Source organism: Dasypus novemcinctus, unplaced genomic scaffold (genome assembly GCF_030445035.2).
Source record: "Dasypus novemcinctus isolate mDasNov1 unplaced genomic scaffold, mDasNov1.1.hap2 scaffold_174, whole genome shotgun sequence".
Classification (NCBI taxonomy): Eukaryota; Metazoa; Chordata; class Mammalia; order Cingulata; family Dasypodidae; genus Dasypus; species Dasypus novemcinctus.
Window position 1 is genome coordinate 469,075 of NW_026688162.1, and position 27,838 is coordinate 496,912.

Below are 27,838 nucleotides of genomic sequence, written 5' to 3' on the forward strand. Positions count from 1 at the left end.
CTCCTGTCCATTTCTTGCTTTGTGTATTTTGAGGCTATGTTATTCAGGTTACATAAGTTTTAAAATTATTTTCCTGATTTTATATAACCATAATTATATATAAAATATAACATCTTTCTAGTAATGAGTTTTACCTTAAAGAATATGTTGTCTAATGTTGAGAGAATCGTCCCAACTTTCTTTGAAGCAGTATTTGTTTTGTATGGTATATTTTCCCTTTTTTCCTTTTTCTTTTACATTTTAATATTTTTAATGTGTCTCATAAATAGCATAGTTAGGAGTTTAAGTTTGACAAGCTGACTTTTAATTGCAGTATTTAGCCAATTTGCATTCAATGTAATATAAAAATATTTAGATTTAAACTTAAGACATACTTCACATTTTCTATTTTACCCTAAGTTTCTTTACTCTCCCACCTAGCCTTTTAGTGAGTCAGCATTTTTTTCCTTTTTTTACATTATTCTCATTTTAATTATGAACATTTGGAAGTTAAGGTTTTATTATTTTAGTGGTTACCTTAGAAATTAAAATGCATACTTAACAAATGCAGATTTAATCAGTTTCTCTCTTCTCTAAGAAAATCATGAGCGTTGTCCCTACAGCCTTATTTTTCTGTTGTATATTTTAATTCTATCGTGTTTTTAAAAATCCAGAAAGGATGGCTATTACTGCTTTATGCAGCTTGCTTGTTTAGCTTTTTCCCGCACAGCTATTCCTTCTTTCATCGTGACCGTCCCTCTAGGATCACTTTGTTTGCCTCAAGTACATTATTTATGATTTTCTTTCAGGTTTTGTTTTTATTTCAACCTCATCCTTGAGAGAGATTTTCCTGCATTTATAACTTTTGAAAATGCTCTTCCGAGTCATCTGTCTAGTTGTCACAATTTTGAAGGTAATGTGTCTTTTTCTCTGGCCACTTTATATGTCTTTTTTTCCTCTGTGACTGTCTTTTAAAGTATAATACATAGAGAGGAAGGTGAGCAAATCATAGGCGCTTGATGAATTTTAAAAGTGAGCACGCGCATGTAATCTGTATCAGATATTTTCTAATTTCCATTATAGTTTGACACAGTGACGTATAAGTTTTTTTTTTTAATCTCATATTTGGAAACACCTTAATCTATCTGTTGAATTCTAACTCAATTCCCTCACGTTTAGAGACTGTAGATGCTCTAATTTAAAGAATTCTTGGGGATTGGTGGGAATTTTTGGTAAATTACCTTTTTTTTCTTCTGCCTTCAAGTCGTTTTCTGTCTGATATTAATATATTGAGAGAAACTGCATCAAGCTTCTTTTGGTAAGCCTTCACCGGTGTATCTTTTACCACCCCTTACCTTTCAGCTGCTGTGTACTTACGTTTAGGTGTGTGTCTTGCCAACAGGCTCTACCTGGACTGTGTGTTTTAGCTCAGTCTCACAGCACCTGAAACGCTCTACCTGGACTGCGTGTTTTAGTTCAGTCTCACAGCACCTGAAACGCTCTACCTGGACTGTGTGTTTTAGCTCAGTCTCACAGCACCTGAAACGCTCTACCTGGACTGCGTGTTTTAGTTCAGTCTCACAGCACCTGAAACGCTCTACCTGGACTGCGTGTTTTAGTTCAGTCTCACAGCACCTGAAACGCTCTACCTGGACTGCGTATTTTAGTTCAGTCTCACAGCACCTGAAACGCTCTACCTGGACTGTGTGTTTTAGCTCAGTCTAACAGCATCTGAAACGCTCTACCTGGACTGCGTGTTTTAGCTCAGTCTCACAGCATCTGAAACGCTCTACCTGGACTGCGTATTTTAGCTCAGTCTCACAGCACCTGAAACGCTCTACCTGGACTGTGTGTTTTAGCTCAGTCTCACAGCATCTGAAACGCTCTACCTGGACTGTGTGTTTTAGCTCAGTCTCACAGCATCTGAAACGCTCTACCTGGACTGCGTATTTTAGTTCAGTCTCACAGCATCTGAAACGCTCTACCTGGACTGTGTGTTTTAGTTCAGTCTCACAGCACCTGAAACGCTCTACCTGGACTGCGTGTTTTAGTTCAGTCTCACAGCATCCTCAACCAGCAGGGCTGGCAGTTAAGGTTGTGACTCCTAATACTTGCATTTATTCCTACAGTATTACTTTGTGCTTTCTACTCAGGGAGGGAGGAGGTGTTCCCGAAATCTCAGCGTGGTCTAAGTGCTACGTGAGAGCCGGGGCTGCGCCGGGCTGGGGGCGCCCCGTGCTTGTGCTCAGTAAACCCCTCTTCCCGCTGGTTGATGAGTTTTCTTTAGGCTTTCTCAGCTCCAGCAGGACCCTCCGCTGCACTTCCCAATGCCCCCCAGCCCAAGGCCCCCCAGCTGCCCGGCTCAGCCCCCAGGCCCCTCGGCACCCAGGCCCCCCAGACCCCAAGACCCCTGCCCCCCAGCCCCCAGGCTCCCCTGCCCCCAGGCCCCCCTGCCCCCAGACCCCCCTGCCCCCAGACCCCCTGCCCCCAGGCCCCCCTGCCCCCAGACCCCCTTGGCACCCAGGCCCCCCCAGAGCCCCCAGGCCCCTCGGCACCCAGGTCGCCCAGAGCCCAAGCCCCCCTGCCCCCCAGCCCCCAGGCTCCCTGCCCCCAGGCCCCCCTGCCCCCCAGCCCCCAGGCCCCCCCTGCCCCCAGACCCCCCCGGCACCCAGGCCCCCCAGAGCCCCCAGGCCCCTCAGCACCCAGGGCCCCCAGGCCCCCCTGCCCCCTGCCCCCAGACCCCCCCGGCACCCAGGACCCCCAGAGCCCCCAGGCCCCTCAGCACCCAGGGCCCCCAGGCCGCCCTGCCCCCTGCCCCCAGACCCCCCCGGCACCCAGGACCCCCAGAGCCCCCAGGCCCCTCGGCACCCAGGCCCCCCAGGCCCCCCCTGCCCCCAGAACCCCCGGCACCCAGAGCCCCCAGGCCCCTCGGCACCCAGGTCCCCCAGCCCCCCTGCCCCCAGGCCCCTCAGCCCTCAGGCCCCTCAGCCCCCAGGCTCCCGTGCACTGCCCACACTTGCCCTTGGGGGCCCCGGGGCCCCTGACCCCCTCCCCTTCTCGGGAGAGCAGCTCGTGTGTCTGATTCCGTGCGTTTGTCCTGTGCTGGGAGGGCTCTGGCCTAGCGGAGCTGGAGGCTGGCTTCCGGGCCCACGGGGACGGGCGGCTCTCCGGGGGTGGGGGCCGCAAGAGGCCACGGGAGGACGGGAGCGAGGGCAGGCTCGGGGCAGGGGGAGGAGGGCGAAAGAGGCGCTGTGGGCTTGCTGTGCGCAGGGAGGATGGCGCCCAAGGGCGCCCTGAGGCCTGGTTTCCAACAGGCGCGACCCTCCCTGCGCTGCTGACGTCGGAGGCCTTGGACCGGGTGGGTGCGGGGCGCTGGACGGGCAGGCCAGCAGCTCTGCGGGGGCTGGCGACACGGCTGGGGGGGAGATAATTCTGGAAGGCACGGCCTTGAAGGAGCGGGGAAGGGCTGGGCAGCGCGGCCCCGTGGGGGGACGGGGTGAGCGGGTGCAGGCACGGGGGGCCCACTGGGCCGCGGCTCCCGGCTCCAGCGCGCCCAGGAGTTGGCGGAGGCTGGCGGACGCTCCTGGGCCGTTCCTGGGCCGTGGAGGCCGGGGCCGGGTCTCTAGGCCGCTCCCGCAGGCGCCGCTGCTCGGGTCCGAGGCCCAGCAGGGGGAGAACGGCCGGGCCTGGGGCGGCGGCGGCCCGTGCGCCCAGGTGGGCCCAGGACCACGCAGCCCCGGGGGGCGGAGGAGGGCCTGGGCAGCTGCTGGGGGCTGCTGGGGGCTGCGGTCCTCGGGCGGCCGTGCGCCGCGGGCCGGAGGGAGGCAGGAGGCGGTGTAAGTCTCGGAATTTAATGTAATTATGACACGAACACAGACGGGCCGGGACGTCCGCGGCCTTTGGCGGGAAGGGAGCTGGGCCGCCCGGCGTCGCCGTCCTCTGTGGAACACTGATGTGGCCAAACGACAGCGTCCCCGCGCCAGGACGTGCCCCGTGCCTCCAGGGCCCCAGCGCCCCTCCTTGCAGGGCAGCGGGGTGAGGGGTGAGGGGCGCGGGGCAGGCCCCCCGTAAGTGCTGCGGGCGCCGTGGGGGCCGCGGGGCCCTGTGGGGCTTGGACGCGAGGCTGGGGCCCCCGCCAGAGAGGCCGCGGCGGGCAGCGCGGGCCCAGCACAGCTGGGGCAGCAGCCAGGCGCCCGTCCCCGCGGCGGCGCGTCCCCGGCCAGGGAGCACCTGCCCGCCGCTTGGCACCGGGGAGCGGCAGCGCCCAGGGCCGCGCTGCGCCTCGCGAGGGCGGGGTTCCACGGCGGGCCCCGGCTGGGGAGGGGGGCGGCGGGGGCGGCGGGTGCAGCGGCGGCCGGGCAGCGGCCTCACTGGGTCCGGAGCTGGTAGTCTGCGGGAGGAAGCGGCGACTGGCTGTGCGCCCGCGGGGCCCCGACCCGACCGCAACGCGGGGCCGGCCCCAAGACCCCTCCCCCGGGGCACTCACCTCCGTTCTGCGTGATGTAGCGCACCCAGGGCAGCGCCTGGTAGCCGCTCTTCTCGATGATCTTCAGGTAGCGCACCTGCGGCACGTGGGCGCTCAGCACCGCGCCTCCCCCCCATTCTGTCCCCCCCGCCCGCCACGCCCCCGCCCTCCCCCCAGGACCGGCCCCACCCCCGCCCTCTCCCCCCATTCCGTCCCCCCGCCCCCCCCCTCCCCCCGGGGCCGGCCGCGCACCTGGATGCCCGAGGTGGTGAAGTAGGGGATCTCGAACTTGACGCTGATGGGCGGCTTGCCCTCCTTGTCCTCCGCCTCCACGCTGGGCAGCCCGAAGTGCGCGCGCATCAGGTACTCCTTGCCGCCCTGCGGGGGGGCGCGTCAGGCCCGGCCCCCCCCCCCCGCCGCCCCCCGCCGCCCCCCCGTGGGTCCCTGGGGGGTCGGGAAGGCCTGGGAGCCCCGCCCGCGTGCGGGGAGCCCGAGAACGCGCCCGCGGCAGGGCCGGCGGCTGCGCGGGAGGCCGGGGATGCGCGCAGGGGCTGCGGGGCCCACCCCGGAGGGCCCCGGGACCCCCGCCCCATCTCAGGACCACACTGGAAAGCGAGCGACTCGGGAAGGAAACGTCGACCTGAGGAGGGGAGCGGGGAGGGGGCCCGCGAGAGGTGGGGGCAGTCCTGGCTGCGGGAGGGGCGCCTCGGGCCCTCCTCCCGCCGTAAGGGGTGGGGTCCCCTCCCGCCCCGGGCGAGCGTGCGGCCTCTGCCTGCCCCGGGGCCCTGGGCGCGAGAGGAGCCAGACAGGACCCTGGGGAGAGGGCACCCCGCCAGTCCACGCGCCTCCCCGCGCCCCCAAACCCGCGGGCCCCGGGGCACGGAGCGCGTGGGGAGGGCGGCCTGAGCCGGGGCGGGCGCCCAGGCAGGGCGGGGCCTGCGGGCAGGGGAGCCCACCCCACCTGCGGACGGCGGGCCCCGGGGCTTGGCTGACGCCCGGGAGCTGGCCGGGAACACGCTTCGCTGCGTTAAGCCCCCAGGAGTGTCAGATGCGCGGGGGTGGGCCGCGGACCCCACACGCGCCAGGGCTCAGTGCGCAGAGCGCACAAGGTGCGAGGAGGGCGGCGCGGCCCGAGCTGCAGTGACAGCACCAGCCCAGACACGCCGGCAGCGGCCACAGCAGGGCGGGCGCAGGGGCCGGGCGGGCGGGGCGCGTGAGCGCCGTGGGACACGCGAGGGCAGGGCAGGGGCCGGGCGGGCGGCGCGGCGTGAGCGCCGTGGGACACGCAGGGACACAGCAGGGGCAGAGGCCGGGCGGCGTGGCGTGAGCGCCGTGGGACACGCAGGGACACAGCAGGGGCAGAGGCCGGGCGGCGTGGCGTGAGCGCCGTGGGACACGCAGGGACACAGCAGGGGCAGAGGCCGGGCGGGGCGGGGCGCGTGAGCGCCGTGGGACACGCGAGGGCAGGGCAGGGGCCGGGCGGGGCGGCGCGGCGTGAGCGCCGTGGGACACGCAGGGACACAGCAGGGGCAGAGGCCGGGCGGGCGGGGCGGCGTGAGCGCCGCGGGACACGCGGGGGCTGTGTGCTCTGAGAGCGCTCGTCCAGCTACTGAGCGCTGGTCCGCGGGGAACGGCTCAGCGCGGGCTCTCACGAGGCGACGCTCCCCGACCCCCAGGCGCCAGAGCTGCAGTGACATGGGACGACATGGGCAAGCAGGAGGTTGAGGAACGCGCTGCGCGAGGACGCGGTCTCGGCGGTCTCCGGGTCCACAGGGAGGGCAGGGCTCAGGGTACGCTCCCGGCTCCCGGCTCCCGGCTCCCCGGGCCGCGACGGCACGGGCGTACAGCAGAACTGACCGTCCACCTCAGAGCGAGAGCCCGCACAGAGGAGGAGACTAAAAGGAGCGGCTCAGGAAGCAGAAAAGTACAAGAGACGGCAAGGAAGTCTTGGGAATAAAAAAGACCAGCCATGGGAGGCGGACTTGGCCCAGTGGTCAGGGCATCCGCCTACCACACGGGAGGTCCACGGTTCAAACCCCGGGCCTCCTTGACCCGTGTGGAGCTGGCCCATGCGCAGTGCTGATGCGCGCAAGGAGTGCCGTGCCACACAGGGGTGTCCCCCACGTAGGGGAGCCCCACGCGCAAGGAGTGCGCCCCGTAAGGAGAGCCGCCCAGTGCGAAAGAAAGTGCAGCCTGTCCAGGAATGGCGCCGCACACATGGACAGCTGACGCAACAAGGTGACGCAACAAAGAGAGACACAGATTCCCGTGTCGCTGACAACAACAGAAGCGGACAAAGAAGACGCAGCAAATGGACACAGAGAACAGACAACTGGGGCAGGGGGAGGGGAGAGGAAAAAAAAAGACCACGCACCAGGTGGCCTCCGCTTCAGTTAATACAAAGGTGGGGCTGGGGAATGAAGTGCCTGAAGCAGTCGGGAGCCCGCCTCCCGCACAGGAGGTCCCGGGTTCAGATCCTGGCACTGACTAAGAAGATGAGCAGACGCCTCAATGGGCAGATGCTGCAACAGGCAGACACAACCAGCAGGGAGAGGATGTGGCTCGAGCAGTTGGGCGCCCGCCTCCCACACAGGAGAGGTCCTGGGTTTGGTTCCCGGTGCCTCCTAAGGCAGACGCAACGAGGGAGCCGTCTCAGGGGAGGGGGGTATAATTTTTTAAAAATCTCTGAAAAAAGAAAGGGGGGCTCTAATACTCAGGGTAGTTCTTTCTCCTTGTTTCTTTTAAGAAAAGGGGAAAAAGAGTGGCCCCCTTCTACAACTTTGATGGGCTACCTTGAAAACGGCTGGAATGCATAATTTGCAAGGATAATATAATTTAAGAAAACTGACTCCAAAAGAAATGGAGACTCTCGAGGGCCCATTTTCCACCGGGGGGAGAGGAGCCTCGCACAGGGAAGTCTAACCAACTGCTCAAGTCCGGGGAACCTCATGCTGTGTAACTGCCTGCAGCATGAAAGAGGAGACCAAAAAACTGACAGCAAATGTATCGATACCAAAACCTGATGGAGAGTATACCAAAGAAAAAACCAGTTTCGTGAACTTCAATGCAAAAATCCAAATTAAAATGTTGGCAGACAGCATTCCACCGAGCGTGGAAAAGAAAATGCTCGGAGGTTCGGGGGGCTCACGGGAGGGCAAGGCTGGCTTGAGAGCCACCCACCAACAGATCTGCACAGAGACCTGGCGTGGACAGAGGCAGCTGGAGGACGCGGCGAGGCCCGTGGCCCGCTCCAGCTAGGACCGCGCAAAGCGGGACCGACTGGGCCCTCTGAGGGGAACGCGGGGGCTCCGTGCAGGGGCGGGCCAGGAGGCCCCTTCCCTCCCCCCCCGCCAAGGCAGGCAGGCGGCGCAGACAAGCAGGTGCCCAGACCCAGGAAAGAAGGGAAAACTGCCGCCCCGCTGCAGTGGTGTGGGAGAAAACCCGAAAACCTACGAGAATCTTTCAAAGAGTGCCCGATGAGGGAGAAAGCCCAGTGAGCCACCAGGATGCACAACCGCCGGTGCCTGCCGGGAGAGACAGCGGAGGGGACGGCTCCTCAGGAGGCGGTGCGGGCCCCGGGGTGAGCCTGGGGGCTCGAGGGGCGGGGACTGCCCGTGGCTTCCGTCCGGTGCCAGTTACAGAGACGCTGTCCGCGCCTTGCCGTGTGCTCTCCTGCACGTACGTCGGCGGGGTGGCCTTCGACAACCGCACTTAGACACGAGGAGGGCCACGGGAGCTACAGAAGGTAAAACCCCTGGGAGACTCAAGGAGGCTGCACAAGGCTTCACGACGCCACCAATGCTCCCAAGTTAGATGTGAAGGACGTGCAATCCTGGTTCAGAAGAAACAGACAACCTTCAGTTATCCGGAGCTAGACAAGCTGATTCCAAAGCGCGTAGGTGAAACCAAACAAGCAAAACCAGGTGGGAAAGCCACGGACGAGGACTGCGATGGGGCGGGGCGGGAATGGAATAAAGCCTCTGACTAACAACAGCCTCTCTCCCTGGATGCACATGAGAAAGCCCAGGACCAGACCAGACGGCCTACGAAAACGTGGTGCTTCATCAAGATGGCGTGGGACTTTGATATCATTCATGAATCCCAGAAAGAGGTACGGTGATGTCTGTACACGGCTCTGTTCCTCTTGTATTAGATTCAGCTCGGACATCTGATTAAATCACGTTAAGATTAGGGCTCAGATTCCACCACGCCGTGAGAGGGCAGCTCAGCACCAAGTCCTTGCCCCCTGCTGGGCAGATAAAACCGACTCTCACACGGAAGTGGACACACAGAAGCTGACAGAAGAAGACACGGCAGGGGAGAGGACTCAGTTTTGATGCTGGAGCCCCGGAGAGAGAAGAGACCTTCTCCTGACAGTGTACAGCTGACCCCGTGGAGAGAACAGAGCAGCTGCGCCTGGAGAGAAACCAGCCCTGGGGAGAGAGGGAGAGCCCTCTGGTCGGAAGAAGCCGGGACCACGGGGCCCTGAGAGGAAGGAGGAAGGCTAGGCCCTCGCAGACGGCGCCCGCCATTCCGCGTCGACACGTGGCAACAGATGTTGGGTGTGGAAGTCGGGCTACTTACAGCCTGGTCACTGTGAGCTTCTACCCCAAATCAACGCCCTTCATAAAAGCCCACCGAGCTCCGGGACTTCCCGTGGGCACCCCTTGGCTAACACGGATGGGGAGGGACGGACTTTTAGCAAATGATGGTGGGGGACTGGATCGCCGCTGGGAGGGAGATAAAACTGGATGTGCCCCTCGCCCTATTCACCAGAGGACCTGAAATCCAAAGTGCAAAGCATGACCAACCGGGAGCGAGACGCCAACGGGCTGAAGCCCTTCACAACTGGGAATGGGGGCCTTCGCTAGCGCGCCTCGACGTCCAGAAACGGTACGAGGATGACGGCGGGAAACGTGACTACGTGGAACGACGGGACGGGCTGCCCGGCCCAGGCACCGGGGCCACGCAGCAGGACTGTACAGCCTGGGCCGGGAGGCAGGACCCGCCCAGCTGCCGCACAGAGCGCGGCTGGAGACGGTCACCCCGCAGAGGCACGAGGCCGCGGCCGCTCCAGGGGGACACGCGGTGGCCCTTCGCGGGGCAAGCCGGTGTGGCTCACGGTGAGCGCGCGGTGAGAACGGCGGGGGAGACCGCGCCCCTGCTACCTGGGGGGCGGCAGCGGCTTCCCTGGGGCGGCGTGGGAGACGTGGTGGAGGGAGGTGAGTGCGCCCTGGTGGCGGGTCCGTGTGCCCGCGCGTTGCCATGCCGCTTCAGGTGCCAGCCCTGGAGCGACGCCTCCCGGGGCAGAGGGCAAACGCGCGAGGTTCGTCGGCGCGTCCTCTCTAAAGCCCAAGGTCACAGCACCCCAGACGTCCTCGGCAGGGGCGGCCGAGCGAAGGCTGACCGGGGACCCCGCGTGCCACTCCACGTGGCTGTGCCGAGAACAGGAGGTGCTCCTGACGCCACCGTCCTGAGCGACCGGTCGGGAGGTCACAGCAGGCACCCAGCAGGGGCCGCGGGGCCCGACGCGTCGGCAGGAAGGAGGGTGAACAGTCAGGCACCTGCACAGGCGCCCTTCTACCAGAAGACACACGAGAGGAGGAGGGAACGCAGGAAGGAGCCTCCCCGCGGCGGGACGGGGCAGGAGAGCCGCTGCGTCCTGCCGGGGTGTCGACTCGTGGACCGCGTCGCCGTCGCACGTCTCCCAGGCGCCTCGGAACAGAAGCCGAGCCCGCGTTTCACCGCGCGGCGCACGTCGGTGTGGAGAGTCCTAAGGCGTGCGCGCGCCGCTCCTGTGGCTCTTTGTTCTCAGGACACATCAAGTGACTTGTCAGCGTGTGGCTGTCACCTACCTGACGCGCCACGAGGTTCGTTTTGCTTTTCGTTTTTAGGAAGTGCCAGTGTTTTCCACGGGGACTTGTTTTATGTTTGTAAAAATCATCTACGGTTGCAAAGTCAGATGCACGAAACCAGCTACGCCCTGGCGGGCAGCCGTCCCGTCCTCGACTTCAGGGCTCGCCCGCCCGGTGCTGTTTAAACACCGCTGCTCCTGACCGGGGAAGCTGGGGCCGCACGGAGGCCTGGCAGCCGAGGGCGGCCGCTCCCTCAGCGGTTACGCCGCCGCCAGGAGCGCGGTCGGCAGCCCAGAAATGCTTCCCACAGAGCACGGCGTGAGGAAGAACGCGGAGCTGGCCCCACCGCGCCCACACCCCTGCAAAAGCAAAGCGCAGCGAGACGGACAAATGCTCCCGGAGGCCCACAGCGCCGCGGAGACGCCTGGCACCTCTGCTTCCTCCCGACGCAATGGCATCACTGTCTCGAGGGAGAGACGGGCATAAAAACCACGTGGCCCGAGTAGCTGCACGTTCCAGCCTCCTTAGCTGGGGCTGCCCCAGAGGCCTGGGGTCCAGGCGGAGCGAGGGGGGACTCGGGGGAGGCAGCGACGGGCAGAGGCGAGCTGCGGCGGAGGGGCCCGGCGCCCGCGAACCCAGCGCGCGGCCCTCGGAACCCTCGACGGGGCGCCGGGCGGCCCAGGGGACACAGGTCCGCCTTCGGGTCTGGCGGCGGCTTCCGGAACGCGCTCTGGCCCGACGGCCTGTGCCCCGGGAGGGAAGCCGCGCCGAGCCGGCCCGGGAAGGGCCCTGGGCAGCCGGGGCGCGCGGAGGCGGTGGGCGCGCCCGCTGCGGGGGCAGTCCTGACGCCAGGCCCGCGGCCGCGTCGCCAGCGAGCTGGGGGCGGACCCCGGGCCCCGCCTGCCCCCCAGCGGCCCGCGGGCGGGCGGGGCGCGCTCACCGGGAAGGACTTGATGGACCACACGATCTCGCTGTTCTCGGGGACCCACTTGACGCTGCCGACGGTGGTCTTGAACTTAGGCGAGTCGGCGTCGTTGGGCACGGGGATGTGGATCTCCACGTTGTTGGCCGTCGACCGCCGCTTGAACTGGCTCTTGGCCTGGGGGCGAGTGCGGCGGCCGGCCGCGGGGGTTGCCAAGACTGCCGCGCCCCCGCCCCCGCCAGCGCCCCCCTCGCCCGCCCGCAGACCCGGCCCGAGCCCGGCGGGCCCCGCGCACCTTGATCATGTACTCGATGCGGCTGTGCGAGTGCTTCTCGATCACCGACTCGATCCAGATCAGCGGCTTCACCTGCGGGGGCGTCCAGGCCGCTCAGCCGCCCGCCCACGGGGCCTGCGCGGCGCGGGGGGGGCGCGGGGGGCGCGGGGGCCGCTGCGGGCCGGGCCCGGCCGACTCACGTGGGTGTTGAGGCGGTAGGACATGAGCTCAAACTCGCCGTCGGGCGGGATGAAGGAGATGGTGCGGTCGTTCTCGAAGCGCGACAGGCGCACGCACTGGTGGAACTTGACGTCCTCCAGCTCCACCGACTTGCTCTTGCCGCCTGCGGGGCGGGCGGGCGGTGGGCGCGGGGCCGGCGGGAGGGCCCTCCCCAGCAGCGCGGCGCCCCGGTTCCCGAGGGCGGGCTGGGGGCCGAGTGTCCGGCGCGGCAGCTGCTGGGAGGCACTTGCTCAACGCCAAGGACTGGCAGGCGTGGGGTGGCCGGGCTCCCGGGGGCCTTGGCCAGGCAGCCCCAGCCCGCCGGGCCTACTGGGGCCTGGGCCGCGGCTCCCGCTCTGCCTGCCGTGGGCCCGGAGCGGGGGGGCACCGGTAAACGCAGGCCCCGGGCTGAGGGCGGAGAGGGCACGGGCCCAGGGGTGGGCAAACGGGCCAGCGCGGCCGGGGGAGGGCTGGCATCGCGGCCCACGCGGGCAGGAGGGACGCGGGCTCCAGGCCGCCAGGGGCCGCAAGCCTGCGCAGCGCGTGGACCTGGCCGGGCCCCTGCCCCTGTCCCTGCCCCGGCGTCTCTTTCCACCCCTCCCGCGCGTCCCTCCGGCCGTCTCCATGCGGCGTCCCGGGGCCCGCCCGCGGCCCGCACTCACGGCCCGTGTTGTCGAAGAGGACTTTGTCGTTGAGGCCCAGGCGCAGCTCGGGCATGCCCGAGAGGAAGACGCGCATCTTGATGGAGCCCACGATCTCGCTGCGCAGCACGTTGCCGTTGGCGCTCACCTGCGCGAGGGCGGGCGTCAGGGCCCCCCGAGGGCCCCCCTCCACCCCCCATGCCAGCGAGCTCAGCCGCCTGCGCGGGCCTCGGGCCCCACCTCCTCGCGGCCCCCGCCCCCTGAGCCCGATGCGGCCACCCCTCCTGGCAGCCCTCCCCGCCTTGTCTCGCCGGTGCTGGCCGCCCCTGCGCCCACGGCTGTGCTGCAGCACGAACCCCCGGGGTCGATGAGGGCCGATGAGGGCCGGCGTCCCCAGCGCAGACTCAGCCGACGGGGCGGCTGCCCTGGGGACCAGAGCCAGCCGCCCTGCCGCCCCGTGCAGGCCGGGCCCCGGGCTGGGGTGACCGCAGCGCCAGGGGGATGGCAGGGCACCGTGGGGGCTGGGAGTGAGCCCGAGGCCCACGGCCCGGCCACTGGGGCCTGTCTCCCGCCGCCGCGGGGCAGCAACCCGAGCATCCCCGAGGCGCCCGGGGGGAGCGGGAGAGCAGTGCAGGAAGGGGGCCCCGGCGGTCTCCCGCTGCCTCGGCCCAGGGGGCTCGCTGGCCCGACTGCGTCTGCCTGTCTGTCCGTCCATCTGTCCCTGGGCCACAGCGCTCAGGGGCCGGGCCGTGCGGGGCGTGTGCAGACCTGGGGGAGGTGCGCCCAGCGCTCACCCCCCCCGCGTTCTGCCAGACGGCGCCTTCCCTGCCCCCCACCTCTCGGGGTCCCCTCTCGGGGCTGGGGTGCACCTGCCAGGGGGCCGGTCTTGGTCCCGCGGGCGGCAATCCAGCCTCTCTGGCCTCGGCCCAAAGCCGGCACCTTCCCTGGGGTGGGCATGAAGAGCTGCCGCCAGGCTCGGCTGGAGAAGCGCCCGCAGCCTTGGCCTGGGCAGGGGGGGTCGGGGCCCCGGGTGCCCGCGCCCCGTCGTGCTGCAGAGAAGCCGGGCGGCCCTCAGGCCAGGCGGCCGGGATCTGGGCCCTTCGGAGCAGGGCAGGGGGGCGCGGGCCGCCGGGCTGCTTGGAAAGCAGCTCCACGTCTAGACGCCCGCCTGGGCCGGCAGGCGCCGGGACACCGTCCCCTCTGCCTCGTCTGGGCCCGCCCGAGGGACCTGCCTACGGACCCCAAAGCGCAGGGAGCGCGCGGTCACGCCACGGCCGCCCCCTCCTCTGCCGCCGCCGACAGCTAGGGCGCCTGGACGGGTGGGCAGATGGGGCACTGGAGGGGGACAGGGGAGAAGCTGCCGGGGCAGCCGTCCCCGCCCAGCCGGCCAGCGTGGAGAGTGGACGTGAGACGGGGGGGGGGGGGGGGTGGACGAGTGCGGCTCCCGGAGCCCCGGGGCGGTGTGGAGACCCCTCGCCCCCCTTTCTCTGCTCCCTCACGCCCACCAAAATAAAGACTCACTGGACGGACTCAGTATCAGAGCAAAGGGCCAGTGTACCCAAGAAGAGTTCAGAAAAATGAACACGAATAAGAGAGAAGAGGGACTGAAAACAACGAACAGAGAGACTTCGGGACCAATGGGACAGTAGCAAAAAGTCTAACATTCACGTCCCTGGAGCCCAAAAGGAAAAGAGAAAGCGCGGTGCTGGAAAAACAGTTGGAGAGAGAATGGCTGAAAACTTCCAAATCTGGGGAAGACAAAACCCCACGGATTCAAAAAGCTGAACAAATCCCAAACAGTATAGCCCCAAGGAAATCCCTACCGAGACACAACCGAAATGCTGAACTGAAGGCAAAGGAGAGCTCTTGAAGGCCGCCAGAGCAAAGCAAGCCGCGCTGGGGGTGACGCCGCGGGGGCTGGATTCCCCGCCAGGAGCCCCACGGCCGGAAGGAAGCGGCGCGAGGCTCTCGGAGAGCTGAGAGAAAACCGCCGGCCCAGGATGCCACCTCCAGGGAGGTGAAGGGAAGATCTGCTTAGAGGCGACCTGGAGCCCCGGTCGCCAGCAGCAGCCCTGCTCTGAAGGCCTGGCTCGGGCAAGCCTTCCAATGGAAGGTTCTGGAGGGACCCGGAGCACCGAGGACGGAGGAAGGGCAGGAGGGAGGCGGATTCCTGGGGAAAAGCAACAGCTCTTCTCTCCCATGAGTTCTTCTAAGTATTTAAAGTATTTAAAGAAACGTAGCACTGTCTGCAGGGGTTTTCAGTACACGCAGACGTGATATACAGGACGACTCCAGCGTTCGGGGCGGTAAGTCTTGTCTACATCTCAGTGACGTGGGAAAATGCTGATTCTAAGTAAACAATACCAAAGCACATGCATGTTTCACGACAACCACTGAAACACCATACAAACTAAGAGTCAAGATCGTAATAGAGAAATCAAAGCAGAATACTAATGAAGAAAAACACACCACAGGAAGGCAGGAAAGGGCAAACAGAGGAACGAGAAACAAAGGAAACAAACAGAAAACAATACAATGGTAGACCTTAACCCAAACACATCAATGTTACAGTAAGTATAAATGATCTAAACACGCTGATTAAAAGACAGATGGTGGAAATGGATTAAAAAAAAAAAAAAAATAGTGACCCTAGACTTACTGGGATTCTAAAATGAAAGAAATCATACCATGGACGTGGAGGCAGTGGCCGCTGGAGGTCCTGGGGTCAGGAGGAGGGAAAACAGGTGTAACGTGGGGCATCTTCAGGACTGAGGAATTGTCCTGAACGACACTGCAATGACAGATACAGGCCATGGTATACCTTGCCATAACCTACGGAACTGCAATGTAAACTGTGATCCATTAGCGGCCACGCTCCACGTGCTCATCAACTGCAGTGACTGTGCCACAGAAACGAAGGCTGTTGTTAAGGAGGGAACATGTGGGCAGGGAGGGGAGCAGGGCATACGGGAGGCCCCTATGCTTTTTACGTAACCTTTATGTAATCTAAATCTCTTTTTAAAAAATATATATGTATATATATATACTACAACAAAAAGAAAAAAAATGACCCAATGAATACAAAAAACTCACTTCAATAGTAATGATATATGTAGGTTAAATGTAAAAGGATGAAAAAATAAAAGGATGGAAAAACATACTGCATGTACACTAATCAAAAGGAATCTTGAGTGGCAATATTAATATCAAAGCAGACGTCAGAGCAAAGAGAATTACCAAAGATAAGGAGGGACGTGATGTCATGATGAAAGGTCAATCATCAAGAAGATGTAATTCTACAACATGCTTGTGCTTACAGCAGAGCTTCAGAACACATGCAGCAAGACTGACAGACCCGAATGAGACACAGAAAGCCCACAGCGCTCTTCTCTGTGTAAAAGACAGACAGAAAACAAGCAAGGTTACAAAAGAAGGGAAGTGGACGTGGCTCACGTGATGGGGCTTCCGCCTACCGTAGGGGAGGACCCAGGTTCCATCCCTGGGGCCTCCTGGTGAAAAAGAAGAGAGAAAGGGTGCCCACGTGGCGAGCCAGTGCCCGCGTGGCGAGCCAGTGCCCATGTGGCGAGCCAGTGCCCGCGTGGTGAGCCAGTGCCCGCGTGGCGAGCCAGTGCCCGCGCAAGTGAGTCCCGCAGCAAGATGATGACGTATCAAAAGAGAGACAAGGGGAGAGTCAAGGTGAGGCGCAGAAAGGACCAGAACTGAGGTGGCGCAGCTGACAGGGAACCTCTCTCCACAGCAGAGGTCCCCAGGATCAAATCCCGGTGAATCCTCGAGGAGAAAAAGTAAAAAAGAGAAGACAAAAAGAAATAGATACAGAAGATCACACAGCCAATGGACACAGACAGCAAAAACAGCAGGGCGGAGGGAGGTGGAGGGGGAAGATAAATAAATAAATCTTTGAAAAATTAAAGATTAAAGAACCGGTACAACACCGTCAACCAACTGGAATTAATTGGCATAAACAAAAGCAGATACGCATGCTTTTCAAGTGCATGTGGAACATTCACCAAGATAAACTATTTCCTGAGCCATTAAACAAATGTTAACAGACTTTAAAGAACTGGCATTATACAACGTATACTCTCAGAACATGATGAGATTAAATAAAAATAAAAAACAAAAAGATAACAGAAAAATCCCTATGCATAAAAAAATTAAACTACACACTTAAATAACCTATGTGTCAAAGAGAAAGTCTGAAGGAACTGAACAAAAGCACAAATCCAACCTAACAACTGCAGTATGCAGTTAAAGCAGTGCTTGGAGGGAAATTTATAGTGCTAAATGTTTATATTAGAAAAGCAAGGTCTCAAATAACTGTCTTTAGCTTCTACATTAAGAAATTAGAAAAAGAGCAAAATAAGCCCAAATCAAGAAAGGAAATACTAAAGAGCAGAAATCGATGAGTTGAAAACAGAAAAACAATAGTGAAAAATCAGCAAAATCAAAAGCTGATTTTGTGTAAAGTTCAATAAAATTGACAAGCCTCTAGCAAACTGGTGAAGAAAAGAGAACACAAAATACCAACATTAGGAATGAAAGAGGAGATGTCACAGCGCACCCTACAGACGTTAAAAAACAACAAGGAATATCATAAACTATACTGCACGTGAAAACAGGGTAACTCAGATGAGATGGTCAATTTTGTAGTATCAACACATTATCAAAACTCACCCAAGATGAAAGATAATCTGAATAATCCAAAAACTATGAAAGAAATGAAACTCATAATTAAAAACTTTCTGAAAAATACATCTCCAGACCCAGGTATTTCACTGGTGAGTTGTACCAAACGTTTAAAGAAGAATCAACACAATCATCTACACAATGTCCTGGAAAAACAAGTGGAAGGGACACTTCCCAGCTCGTTTTATAAGGGCAGCATTACTGTGATACCAAAACCAGACTAAACATTACGAGAAATAAAACCATAGACCAATACCTCTTAAGAGGTAGACCCAAAATTCTGCAGCACAATATTAGCAAGTGGACTTCAACAACACATAAAAAGGATAATGCATCATGGCCAAGTGGGCTTGATGCTAGGAAAGCAAAGCTGGCTCACCATTTGGAAAACAACCAACACAATCCATCATATTAAGAATCTAAAGAAGAAAACACACAGGATCATATCAGCTGAAGTGGAACAAGCATTTAACAACACACATCTATTCACGAGAAAAAATGTCAGCAAACTAGGAATGGAAAGGAACTTCTCCTCCAACCTGAGAAATGGCACGACAGCGAGCTTACAGCTGACGTCCTACCTTAACGGTGAAACACGGCAGGCTTTCCCTCTAATTCGGGAACAAGGCAGGAATGTCCTTTCCCATCACCTGTGGTCAACATTTTACTGGGAGTCTTAGTGAGGACAATAAGACAAGAAAAAGAGAAACAACAAGTGTAAAGTTTGGAAAGGAAGCAAGCAAGCTGTGTCTATTTGCAGCTGACACATCTATGTTAGAAACGCCCATGAAGTCTACAATAATCTAGAATAAATGATTTAGCACGGCTGTGGAATACCAGGTCAACACACAAATATTACCCGTGTTTCTGGACACTAGTGACACCCAACTGGAAAGCACAACTTTTTAAAAAAGTACCATTTACAATAGCTTCAAAGAAAGAAATAGTATAAATCTAACAAAACTTATACACGGTGAAAACTACAAATTGCTGATGAAAGAACTCAAAGATGATCTAAATTTAGAGAGACACTGTATTCATGGATTGGAAAACGCAATACAGTAAAGAAATCAAGTCTCCCCAAACCGACCTGTAACCTAGCACAATACCAACTGAAGTCCCAGCAGGGCTTTTTGGTAGAAGGAGACCGATTCTGAATTCTCACTGAAGGAAGCAGAGCAGCTGAAACGATGGGAAAGAAGAGCGGGGCTGAAGGACGTGCGGCCTCACCGCACGGGCACAAAGCTCGCGCCGGCGTGGGGGCGGGAGGCGCGGGGTCAGGGGCGCAGACGGCGGGGCAGAGGGGCTGCAGGCGCAGACCACGCCGCGCGGCCGGGGCCTGAGGGCCACGGGCCCGGCATCCTAGCGGGCAGCCCGCCCAGCGCTGCAGCTGGGACAACGCGGCTCCCACGGGCGGGAAAACGAGCTTGGGCATGAGCCTCGCGCCTCGTTTAAACCGTAACTCAGAACAGAACACGGAGCGAAACGGGACATGTAAAACTACAAAACCGTCAAGAAAAACTTAGGAGAAACGTCTATGTGACCTTGAGGTTGGCAACGAGCTCCCGCTGAGTTCCTGGACGTGCAGCAAGAGCGAGAGCCGTTTTTAACCAGCTCCCTGGCTGTCATCTACATTGAAACCTTTGCCCTGGGAAAGGCACTCCTGAGGGAATGCGCGCCACCAGTTCCAGACCCGGAGAAAGCATCTGCGAACCAGTCACCACCTGCCAAAGGACACACACCAGGACAGAGAGAGATTTCTCAGAGCTCAACAGCGAGGAAACAACCCCGTTTACAAACGCTCGAAAGACAGGACGAGGCGCTTCCCCTGAGAGAACACACGGGCGGCAAATGGGCACACGAGCAGACGCCCAATGTCGCCAGCCACGGGGAGGTGCCCACTAAAGCCAGGAGGCGGCCCCACCACACGCCTACGAGAATCAGAGATGACGCCGCCGCACCGCCAGGCGCTGGCAGGGACGCAGGGCGCCGGGCTCCTCGCCCCGGGGGGGCACAGCACGGTGCGGCTGCTCGGGCAGGGGGCTGGCGGGTTGTCACGAAGTCGAGCCTGCGTGTGCCGTGTGACCCCGCAGCCCGCTCCTGGTCTCTCCCCTGGGGAACTGAGCACTCGCACACGCACAGACCTGCCGCGAAACGTTCACGGCGTCCTTGCTGACAAGGGAACCACCCCGAGGCCCCCCGCAGGTGACGGGGCCGGCGCACACGACGGCACAGGACGGCCACATGACGGCACAGCGGGCCGGCCCGGGTCTGCTGCCCCTGCACGCCCGTGGCCACCCAGACGGGCCGCACAGGCCAGCGTTCCGCTGCGCGACGGAAGGCACTCACAGCCACCTGCCGTGGGGGCCTCTACAGGGTGATCGCAGGTTGAGCTAGAGCGACACGGAACAGCAGGGGCTGTCAGGGCTGGGGGGGGGGCTGCAGACAGGCGGCAGGAGGGAGCTTTCTAGGCGGGTGGAGCTGGCCTCTACCCTGATCTAGGCAGTGGGTAAGGAACCTACACGCGTGCGGAGATTCAGATATAGAAGTCACGTTGACCCGTTTAGAAAATAAAAGTAAAGGGGAAAAGCACACACAAGAGAAAGAGCCGCCCCTCGCGCCCCTGGAAACTGCAGGACTACATATGCGGCCTCGGCTTTGGAGAAGAAAATGAGCGTCTGTGGGGTGGGGACCGGGTCTGCGGGGCGCGGGCAGCCTCGGCGGGACGTGCCTCTGGCCGACAGGGGCCCTCTGCCCTCTGCGCCAACGCCCGCTCTGCTGCTGCTACACCACGCGCGTGGCGGTTCCGAGTCAGGACAAGGACAGGCGGCGGCACAGACGGAACGAGTGGAAGGGTGGCACAGCCAGGCGCTGCGCGGTGCCTGGGGCCCGGAGCAGCGGGGCGCAGGCCCTTCCCGGGGCTTGGATAATTTAAAAAGCCTAGCCGTTGATATTTCTACCCTGGAGAAGACAAATTTAAAGAGAAAGAGGAGAAAGTAGCGCACCAGGAGGTTGACGGACTCGATGACGTCCAGGAACACCTCGTTCTTGCGGTACTTGATGCCCTCGGACCGCCAGGACACGGCGTTGGTGACGGTGGCGGGGGGCCGCGGGGCGCCCGTCTCCAGCTTGTGGCCCTCCTGCGTGATGTACCTGGCGGCCACACGCAGGCGGGGGCTTGCGCCAGCACGGAAGCCGCGCCCGGAGCCGCCACTCCCGCCGGGGTGGACGGGCGGGGGCGACTCGGCCGGCTTGAGAGGGACCCCCACTGAGTGAGGGCCGGGAGAGGGGGCCCTGCCTCTGGGCTCTTCAGCTCGGGCGGCGCTTGTACTGCGGCCGGAGCAAAGGTAGGTAGCCGCCCTGGGTGCTCAGAGCCCGCCGCTCTCTGAAGGGCGTCCCCGGGGACCCCGGCGGCCGAGCAGCGGGCAGGGTGCTGCGCCCTGGAGGGCGGGCGGGGGAGGCCAGCTCCACACGCCCCGCAGTGACCAGCACTGCCTCACTGTCCCCCGGGCAGGGCTCCCAGGGGGCCGAGTCGTCACAGCCCCACGGCGTGGTGAGGACGGGGGCAGCTGACGCCAGAGCCAGCCTGAGCCCTGCTGGGGGGGGCAAGGCCAGCGACGTGGGGCGGGGGCGCTCGGGGCACGCGGGGGGCTGCGCGCGGAAAGGGCCCCGGCTGCGCCCAGGCCACACTGGGGGGCTGAGCGCGCCTGCCGCGGGCTGCCTCGGTTTCCAGACCCGGGGCTGGGGCGCCGCCCGCCCACTCACTCCTGCAGGATCTTGCTGTCGGTGGTCTGCGGGTAGCCGAAGTCCATGAGCTCGTCCAGCAGCTCGTAGATGATGACGAAGTTGTCGCGGATGCTCTCCTCCTCCAGCTCCTTGAAGTACTCGGAGAACACCTGGGGGCGGCGGGTTGGGGGCGGGGTGTGAGCGTGGGGGCGGGCGCGGGGGGCAGGCATGGGCGTGGGTACAGGTGGCGGGCGGGCCCTGTGTTGGCGCTCCTGGCGCCCTGGAGGCCGCTGCCCACTGCGGGGCCTGGGGACGCGGGCCGGGGCGGCCGCCGGGGGGGAAGGAGGGCCCTGCGTCCTGCGCCCCCACAACCCACGGGGCTCCCCGTCCCCTTCCCGGGGCCTCGGCCCTCGGCCGCCACCCACGGGGCTCCCCGTCCCCTTCCCGGGGCCTCGGCCCTCGGCCGCACCCACGGGGCTCCCCGTGCCCTTCCCGGGGCCTCGGCCCTCGGCCGCACCCACGGGGCTCCCCGTGCCCTTCCCGGGGCCTCGGCCCTCGGCCGCACCCACGGGGCTCCCCGTCCCCTTCCCGGGGCCTCGGCCCTCGGCCGCACCCACGGGGCTCCCCGTCCCCTTCCCGGGGCCTCGGCCCTCGGCCGCACCCACGGGGCTCCCCGTGCCCTTCCCGGGGCCTCGGCCCTCGGCCGCACCCACGGGGCTCCCCGTGCCCTTCCCGGGGCCTCGGCCCTCGGCCGCACCCACGGGGCTCCCCGTGCCCTTCCCGGGGCCTCGGCCCTCGGCCGCACCCACGGGGCTCCCCGTCCCCTTCCCGGGGCTCGGCCCTCGGCCGCACCCACGGGGCTCCCCGTCCCCTTCCCGGGGCTCGGCCCTCGGCCGCACCCACGGGGCTCCCCGTCCCCTTCCCGGGGCTCGGCCCTCGGCCGCACCCACGGGGCTCCCCGTCCCCTTCCCGGGGCCTCGGCCCGCGGCCGCACCCACGGGGCTCCCCGTCCCCTTCCCGGGGCCTCGGCCCTCGGCCGCACCCACGGGGCTCCCTGTGCCCTTCCCGGGGCCTCGGCCCTCGGCCGCACCCACGGGGCTCCCCGTGCCCTTCCCGGGGCCTTGCACGGGGCTCCCCGTGCCCTTCCCGGGGCCTCGGCCCTCGGCCGGCACCCACGGGGCTCCCCGTCCCCTTCCCGGGGCCTCGGCCCTCGGCTGCACCCACGGGGCTCCCTGTGCCCTTCCCAGGGACCTCGGCCGCTGTCCACGGGGCTCCCTGTCCCCTTCCCGGGGCCTCGGCCCGCGGCTGCACCCACGGGGCTCCCCGTCCCCTTCCCGGGGCCTCGGCCCGCGGCTGCACCCACGGGGCTCCCCGTCCCCTTCCCGGGGCCTCGGCCCGCGGCTGCACCCACAGGGCTCCCGCCCCAGAGGCGCCGGCGGGGAGGGCGGCGGGGAGGGCGGGGAGGGCGGCCCACGCACCTGCACCACCTTGTAGAGGAAGGAGAACACCAGCGACACGCACGCGTTCTTCTTGGAGGTGGCGACCACTGCGCCGGCCGTTAAGGAGCACTCAGGCGGGACCGCGCCGGCGGGATCCGAGGAAGGACCGGCATGGAGGCGCCCCGGCCGGGCCGCGTGAGCCCCATCCCTCCCCCCCTCCCGCCCCCCTCCCCCCGCCCCACGCTGGGCACGGCCCCCGGGCTTTGTGGAAACGGGAGAGACCTGAGCCGGGCGGCCCCCAGCCCCGCCCCAGCCCCGCCCCGGCCCGCGCCCGCGGAGGACGGAGGGCGGAGGATGCGGTACAGGTTGTTGTGCTTGATCCACATGAAGCGCACGCCGCCGTGGGCCAGGATGGGCGAGAGCACGCCCTCCTCCTCCTTCTCCATCAGGATGGGCATGAAGTGCTCCACCTCCGCCATGTCCACGTCGCCGCGGTAGTTCCGGCAGATGAGCACCTGCGGGCACCGCCTCCGCTCCGTGAGACGCAGCCTCCCCCCCGGGACCCCGCCTCGCCCGCCCCGGCCCCCCGGCCGCCGTCCCCCGGGGCTCCTCCAGGCAGGCGCGCCGGCCTGGCCTTCGGGGGCAGCGGCGTCCCTGCGGCGGGGCAGGGGCAGGGGGCAGGCGTCGGGGGCCCGGGCACCGGGGGACCCGTGACCGCCTCTGCAGGGCCCCCGGCGGGGACAGGCCACTGCGCCTGCCCGCAGAGCCGGCTGGGCCTGGGGGGCCCTTCCCCCAGGACGGGGGAGCCCCGACCCCCAGCGCTGCCCCGGGAGAGGAGACGGGGCAGCCACTGCGCGGGCGGCCACGGGGCCCAGCGTTCCACCGACAGGCCCCCCAGGAGCCAAACCCGCGTCCACGCCGAGGCGTGCCCACACGGGCTTGTGCGGCTTATTTCAAACAGAGGCCACCGACTGTCCTTCAGCCCGAGGGTGCGAAACGCGCCGCGCCCACGGACACAGAGCCCAGGGCCGAGCCACGGGCCACGGGGCACACCGCAGAGCCGCCTCGCCCAGCGTGAGCGCCGCAGGGAGCAGAGCCCGCTGCGCCCATTTGCATCGGGGGCTAGAAACCGTGTCAGGAACAGGTCAGCGCTGGGGGGACGCGGTGGGGGGAGCCTTCGGGGGTGGCGGGAGCGCGGGCCGGGGCTTCCCGGGGTATGGGCGGGAGGACTCCGGGGAACCGTGTCCCTTAAACGGGGCCGCCTACTCAGCACACGTGAATTACCTCGACAAGAACGAGGCCTGTGGAAGAAGCGTCCGCCCGGCTGTGAAGAGGTGCCGCCGGGGCTGCTGCAGCCACCAAGCGCCACGAGGACGGCCAGCCCCGGGACCCAGCCCGCGCGGGAACGCCATGGCGGCGGTGACCGCCGTGCAGGCTGTCTTCACTGCTTAAAGCCGGGGGCCCTCCTTGCTAACTGCCCCTTCGTGGCCCCGGGACCCTGAGCCGGTGGTGGGCTCGGGTGTGCCTGGACCTGCCCGGCCGAGGGGCTCCCCTGCAAGCCCTCACGTGCCCGTTTTTACAGCTGCCCCCGATGCGCAGCGGGGTGGAAGCGCCTGCCCAGGCCCTGCAGCAAGCACGGGTGTGCTGCCCGCGCCCCCAGCCCATCCCCGCTCAACTCGGCCTTCCAGGGCTTCCAGGGCCGCCCCCCTTATCCAATTCCCGGGCCCCCAGAGGCCTGGGAGGAAGGAGCAGGCTGCTGTGGCGGTGCTCACGCCCCGGGCTGGGTAAACTGAGGCTGCCCCGAGGCCTGAAGGGAGCAAGGGAGCAGGGCGGCAGCGGGATGGCGTGGCTGGGTCCAGAGGGACTGGGAGTGACCGGGAGGCGGAAGGCAGGAGACCGACGGGGGAGGTGGGCGTCGTGCTGGGAGCCGGCACCGTCCCGCTGCCACCCCCGGGCCCTGCGCTCCTTCCCCACGAAAAGCGGGAGGAACCTTCTCTGAAAGAAGGTGGATGGCCCCTGCCTGCTGTACCCCCTGCCTGCTGTACCGCCGCCGCGCTGGCCCCCACCAGAGAGCCAAACCCACGACGGCCCCGCGGCCCCGGCCCTGCCCGCCCCTCGGCTCCCACACGCACGGCGAGCACTCAGGCCCGTCCTGCCGCAGGGCCCCCGCACACTCGCAGGGCCTGGGCACCTGCATTCCCTCAGGGGCGCCTCCTCCCAGAGGCCTCCCTCCCCAGCCCCCCTGCGCTACCACCACTGCCCCCATCACCACGTCGCCCCGCCCTGGACGCCCATCGCGCGCGTCCTCACTTGCTGCCTGACGCTCCCCGAGAGGGGCGAGCACGTTGCCGCCCTCTCGCCGGCCCACGGCGGAGCCCGGCCCACGGCAGGGGCTCACGGAGGAGGAACGGGCAGCCGGGCGGGCAGCGGGGCGGGCAGCGGGCCAGCCGCCGGGAGGGGGCCAAGAGGAGCTGGTGCGGGGACAGGCCGCGCCTGCAGCGCCCGGGGTCCCCCCAGGTGTCCGCTCGGAGCTCTGGACTGCGGTGCACCCGTGGGCGCCGGGGGCGAAGGTGTCCCGGGGATCGGTCCTGCCGGGCCGAGCCCGAGACCCCCCCAGGGGCCGGCAGGGGACGGCGAGGCCCACAGGAGACCGGAAGGGGCAGAGTGTCCCGGAAGCCGAGGGAGCGGGCTGGGCAGGAGCGGGGTCGGGTGGCCGAGGCCGCGGGGGAGGCGGCGGGAAGGTCCCGGAGGGCCCGTGCCCGGCCCAGCCGCCGCTCCGGCGTCCCCGCGCTCTGGGGCTTGGCTGGCCGGCGGCCGCGAGGCCGGGCTCCCTCCTGTGCCGCCGGCCTCGCTTCTGCTAAACCGAGTCTGCTCCGGAGGCAACGTCCCAAAGTGGGAGGCCCCGGGAGCTGAGGAAGAGGGGCCGCGCAGCCCCGAGACGCGCGCCCCACGCGCTCCTCCCGGGATCAGCGCCTCGCACCGGCTCCGCTGCCCGGGCCGCTCCGCCCCTGCCCGCCCGGGCACCCCGGCCGCCCCCGGCCCTCCCGGCGCTGCTCCAGCTCCAGCACCGCCCAGGACTCCCGGCTCCCGGCCCCTCGCCTCCTGCCCATCGGGACGCCTCCTGGGCCCCTGGCGCCACCCGGTCACCTTCCCCGACCCGGCCCCGGCATCTCCCCCCCAACCCCAGGGCCTTTCCCCACCACCTCCCTTCCTGCTGGCCAAGGACCGGGGGGAGCAGCCCCGTCCCCTCGGCCCGTCCCTGCCATCGGGCCCGCGGGATCCGGCTGTGCCGCGACGCCTCTGCTTCCACGCGCGTCACCCCCGCTAGACGGCGTGGCCCTCGGGGGTTCCCACGGCCGGCGGGCTGGGCGTGGGGCCGCGGCCACCTCCCACATCCACTCTGGGAATCCGCACGAGGGCGCCACGAGGACTCGCCCGACAACGGGAAAGCAAGGCTCAGAGGGGGGAAGGCACCTGCCCAAGGCCACACAGCTCAGCCCTGACTCCTGAGCCGCAGGGAGGGGGTCACACGGGGGGGGGGGGGGGCCCTGTTCCTGGCGCCGGGCTTGGCGCTCAGGAAACACTCGCCGAAGGCACGAGCAAGCTGACGCGGGCTGCGCGGGCGCCGCCGGGTGCCCGGGGGCGAGGGTGGAGGCCAGAAGGCGAGCGAGGGCAGGTCAGGGGACGCTGCCTCAACCCGTCCCGGCTGCCTCTTCCCTGCTCTACGCGACGGAGGACAGAAGCCCAGTGGGCAGGCGGGACTCGGGGGGCAGGGGAGGGCAGCCCCTCGCCTCCTCGGGCTTCGGATGGAACGCCTGCCCGCCCCCTACCCGACGCCCGCGCTTCTCCCACTGACAGTGCCAGAGCTGACCCCGTACCTGGCCCCGTGGCCCGACGCGAGAGGCCAGGGCGCCCCTCGCCCACGCCCGGGGTGGGCAGCTCTCGCTTTTGCAAGGTGTGGCTGCAAGGCTGCCCCCCTCCTGCTGGAAGCTTCCCCGGGAGGCCCCCCCACGTCCTCCCTCCGGCCCCCTCCTCGCGCGCTCAGGTCTCGGGCCCACCTGCCGCTGCCTCCGGGAAGCCCTCCCTGGCCCCCAGCCCCGGGCGAGCCTCCCGATCGCACACCCTCCGCGCTCCAGCAGGGCGAGGGGCCTCCATCCGGGCTCCGGGGGGCCAACGCCAGTCGGCGCACCCCGCCCCACCCCTGGAAGGGCCACTGCCCCGGGACCCACGTGGCCTCCGCGCTCCGTGCCTCGGTTTCCCACCTCCCCTAACCCTCGGTGCCACGAGGAAAGCGGAGCGATTGCGCCGTGGGGGGGAGGCCGAGACTTGCCCGGCGACGCCCCGGCCCCGCCGCCCCGGGCCGAGGGTCGCGCAGCTCCCGGGGGTCCCGGCCTGGCCCCGCCGTCTCCGCGACTTCCGGTTTGCTCCCCGGGCGCGCGAGGGGGGGGGGGGGCTCCCGGGCCCACCGCGTTGCCTAGCAACAGGGCGTGGCCCGCGGCCCCAGGCCCCCCGGCGCCGTTACCTAGCAACGGGGTGGGGCTCCCAGGGGCGGCCCTCCGGCCTCCAGGCCGGACGCCGGGGTGGGGCCCGCTGGCCGGTTACCTAGCAACAGGGTGGGTCCCCGAGGGGGGCGCGGCCCCCGCCGGTTGCCTGGCAACGGGGAGGGCGGGGAGCCGCCGTATACCTTGCCCTTCAGGTCCAGCACGTAGACGGCGCTGGCGGACATGGCGGCGGCGCGGGGGCCTCGGGAGGCGGCGGCGGCGGGCACGGCCGGGCGTTGGGCGAGGCCGGGCGCGCCCCGCGACGGCTCGCCTCCACTTCCGGGCCCGGGCGCCGCGCGCGGACCGTTATGTCCGGTCAGGGAGGCTTGGCCCCGGACTGCGCAGGCGCAGGGCGGGGTGTGCGCAAGCGCAGGGCGGGGTGTGCGCAGGCGCGGGGCGGGGCGCGCGCAGGCGCACACGCCGCACGTGATCCCGGCTTCCGGCTCCCACCGCCAGCTTCCCGGGGAGGAGGCCCGGGGGCGGGGCCGAGAGGCGAGGGGCGGGGCCGAGCGGGCGGGGCGCCCTCTAGCGGCGCGGCCGGGCGATGGCTGGTGCAACCTGCGCGCCGGGGCACCCAGGTGCTCTCCAGGTGCGGGAAGCCACCTGAGGCTGCGAAATGAACGAACTGCTCCGTCACCCCCGTGCTCCCGCGTACGGGGAGGGGCAGGGCGGCGGTTACTAGGAATGAGGTCAAGTAAGCGGAAAGGCAATCAAACCTTACAAACTGTCAATACTCGTCAACGAGCAAGTGTGGCTTTTTGCGTTTATGGCCGGTAATAGCCCTATAAATCCATCGGCTACTGAACACAGGCCAAAAAACGTGTTTGAATGACGGGGAAGTCAGCCGCACGTGCGGCATGAGTTGTGGTCCCGGGCAATCCGTTTACAGCCCGTTTCTTGCTCTGTGAATGCTGGTGGGACGTGCCTGCCTCCCGCCCCCAAGGCTCAGTCACGCCGCCCTGGAGACCCGAGCCCTGCAGCCTGCTTTTTACGTCTTGCCTTTTCCCTCTCTCCAAATGGGAAGCCTTTTGCAATGGTGTGGTCTATATACCCTCCGCTTAGGAGAGAGA

At 64.9% G+C, this 27,838-nt stretch overlaps 1 protein-coding gene across 1 annotated transcript; it reads right to left on the minus strand.

The window, feature by feature from the left end:
* Nucleotides 1–3,816: 3,816 nt before the first annotated feature.
* On the minus strand, nucleotides 3,817–27,067 carry AP1M1 (adaptor related protein complex 1 subunit mu 1). Its single transcript, XM_058292639.2, has 12 exons — nucleotides 26,912–27,067; nucleotides 22,586–22,742; nucleotides 22,267–22,334; nucleotides 20,828–20,958; nucleotides 20,068–20,215; nucleotides 12,377–12,503; nucleotides 11,696–11,838; nucleotides 11,517–11,588; nucleotides 11,240–11,398; nucleotides 4,697–4,822; nucleotides 4,466–4,541; nucleotides 3,817–4,369 (listed from the first exon to the last, which is right to left on the minus strand). Exons 1-12 carry the CDS (start codon nucleotides 26,951–26,953, stop codon nucleotides 4,347–4,349), a joined length of 1,272 nt encoding a protein of 423 aa, XP_058148622.1. The 5' UTR covers nucleotides 26,954–27,067; the 3' UTR covers nucleotides 3,817–4,346.
* Between the last annotated feature and the right edge of the window lie 771 nt (nucleotides 27,068–27,838).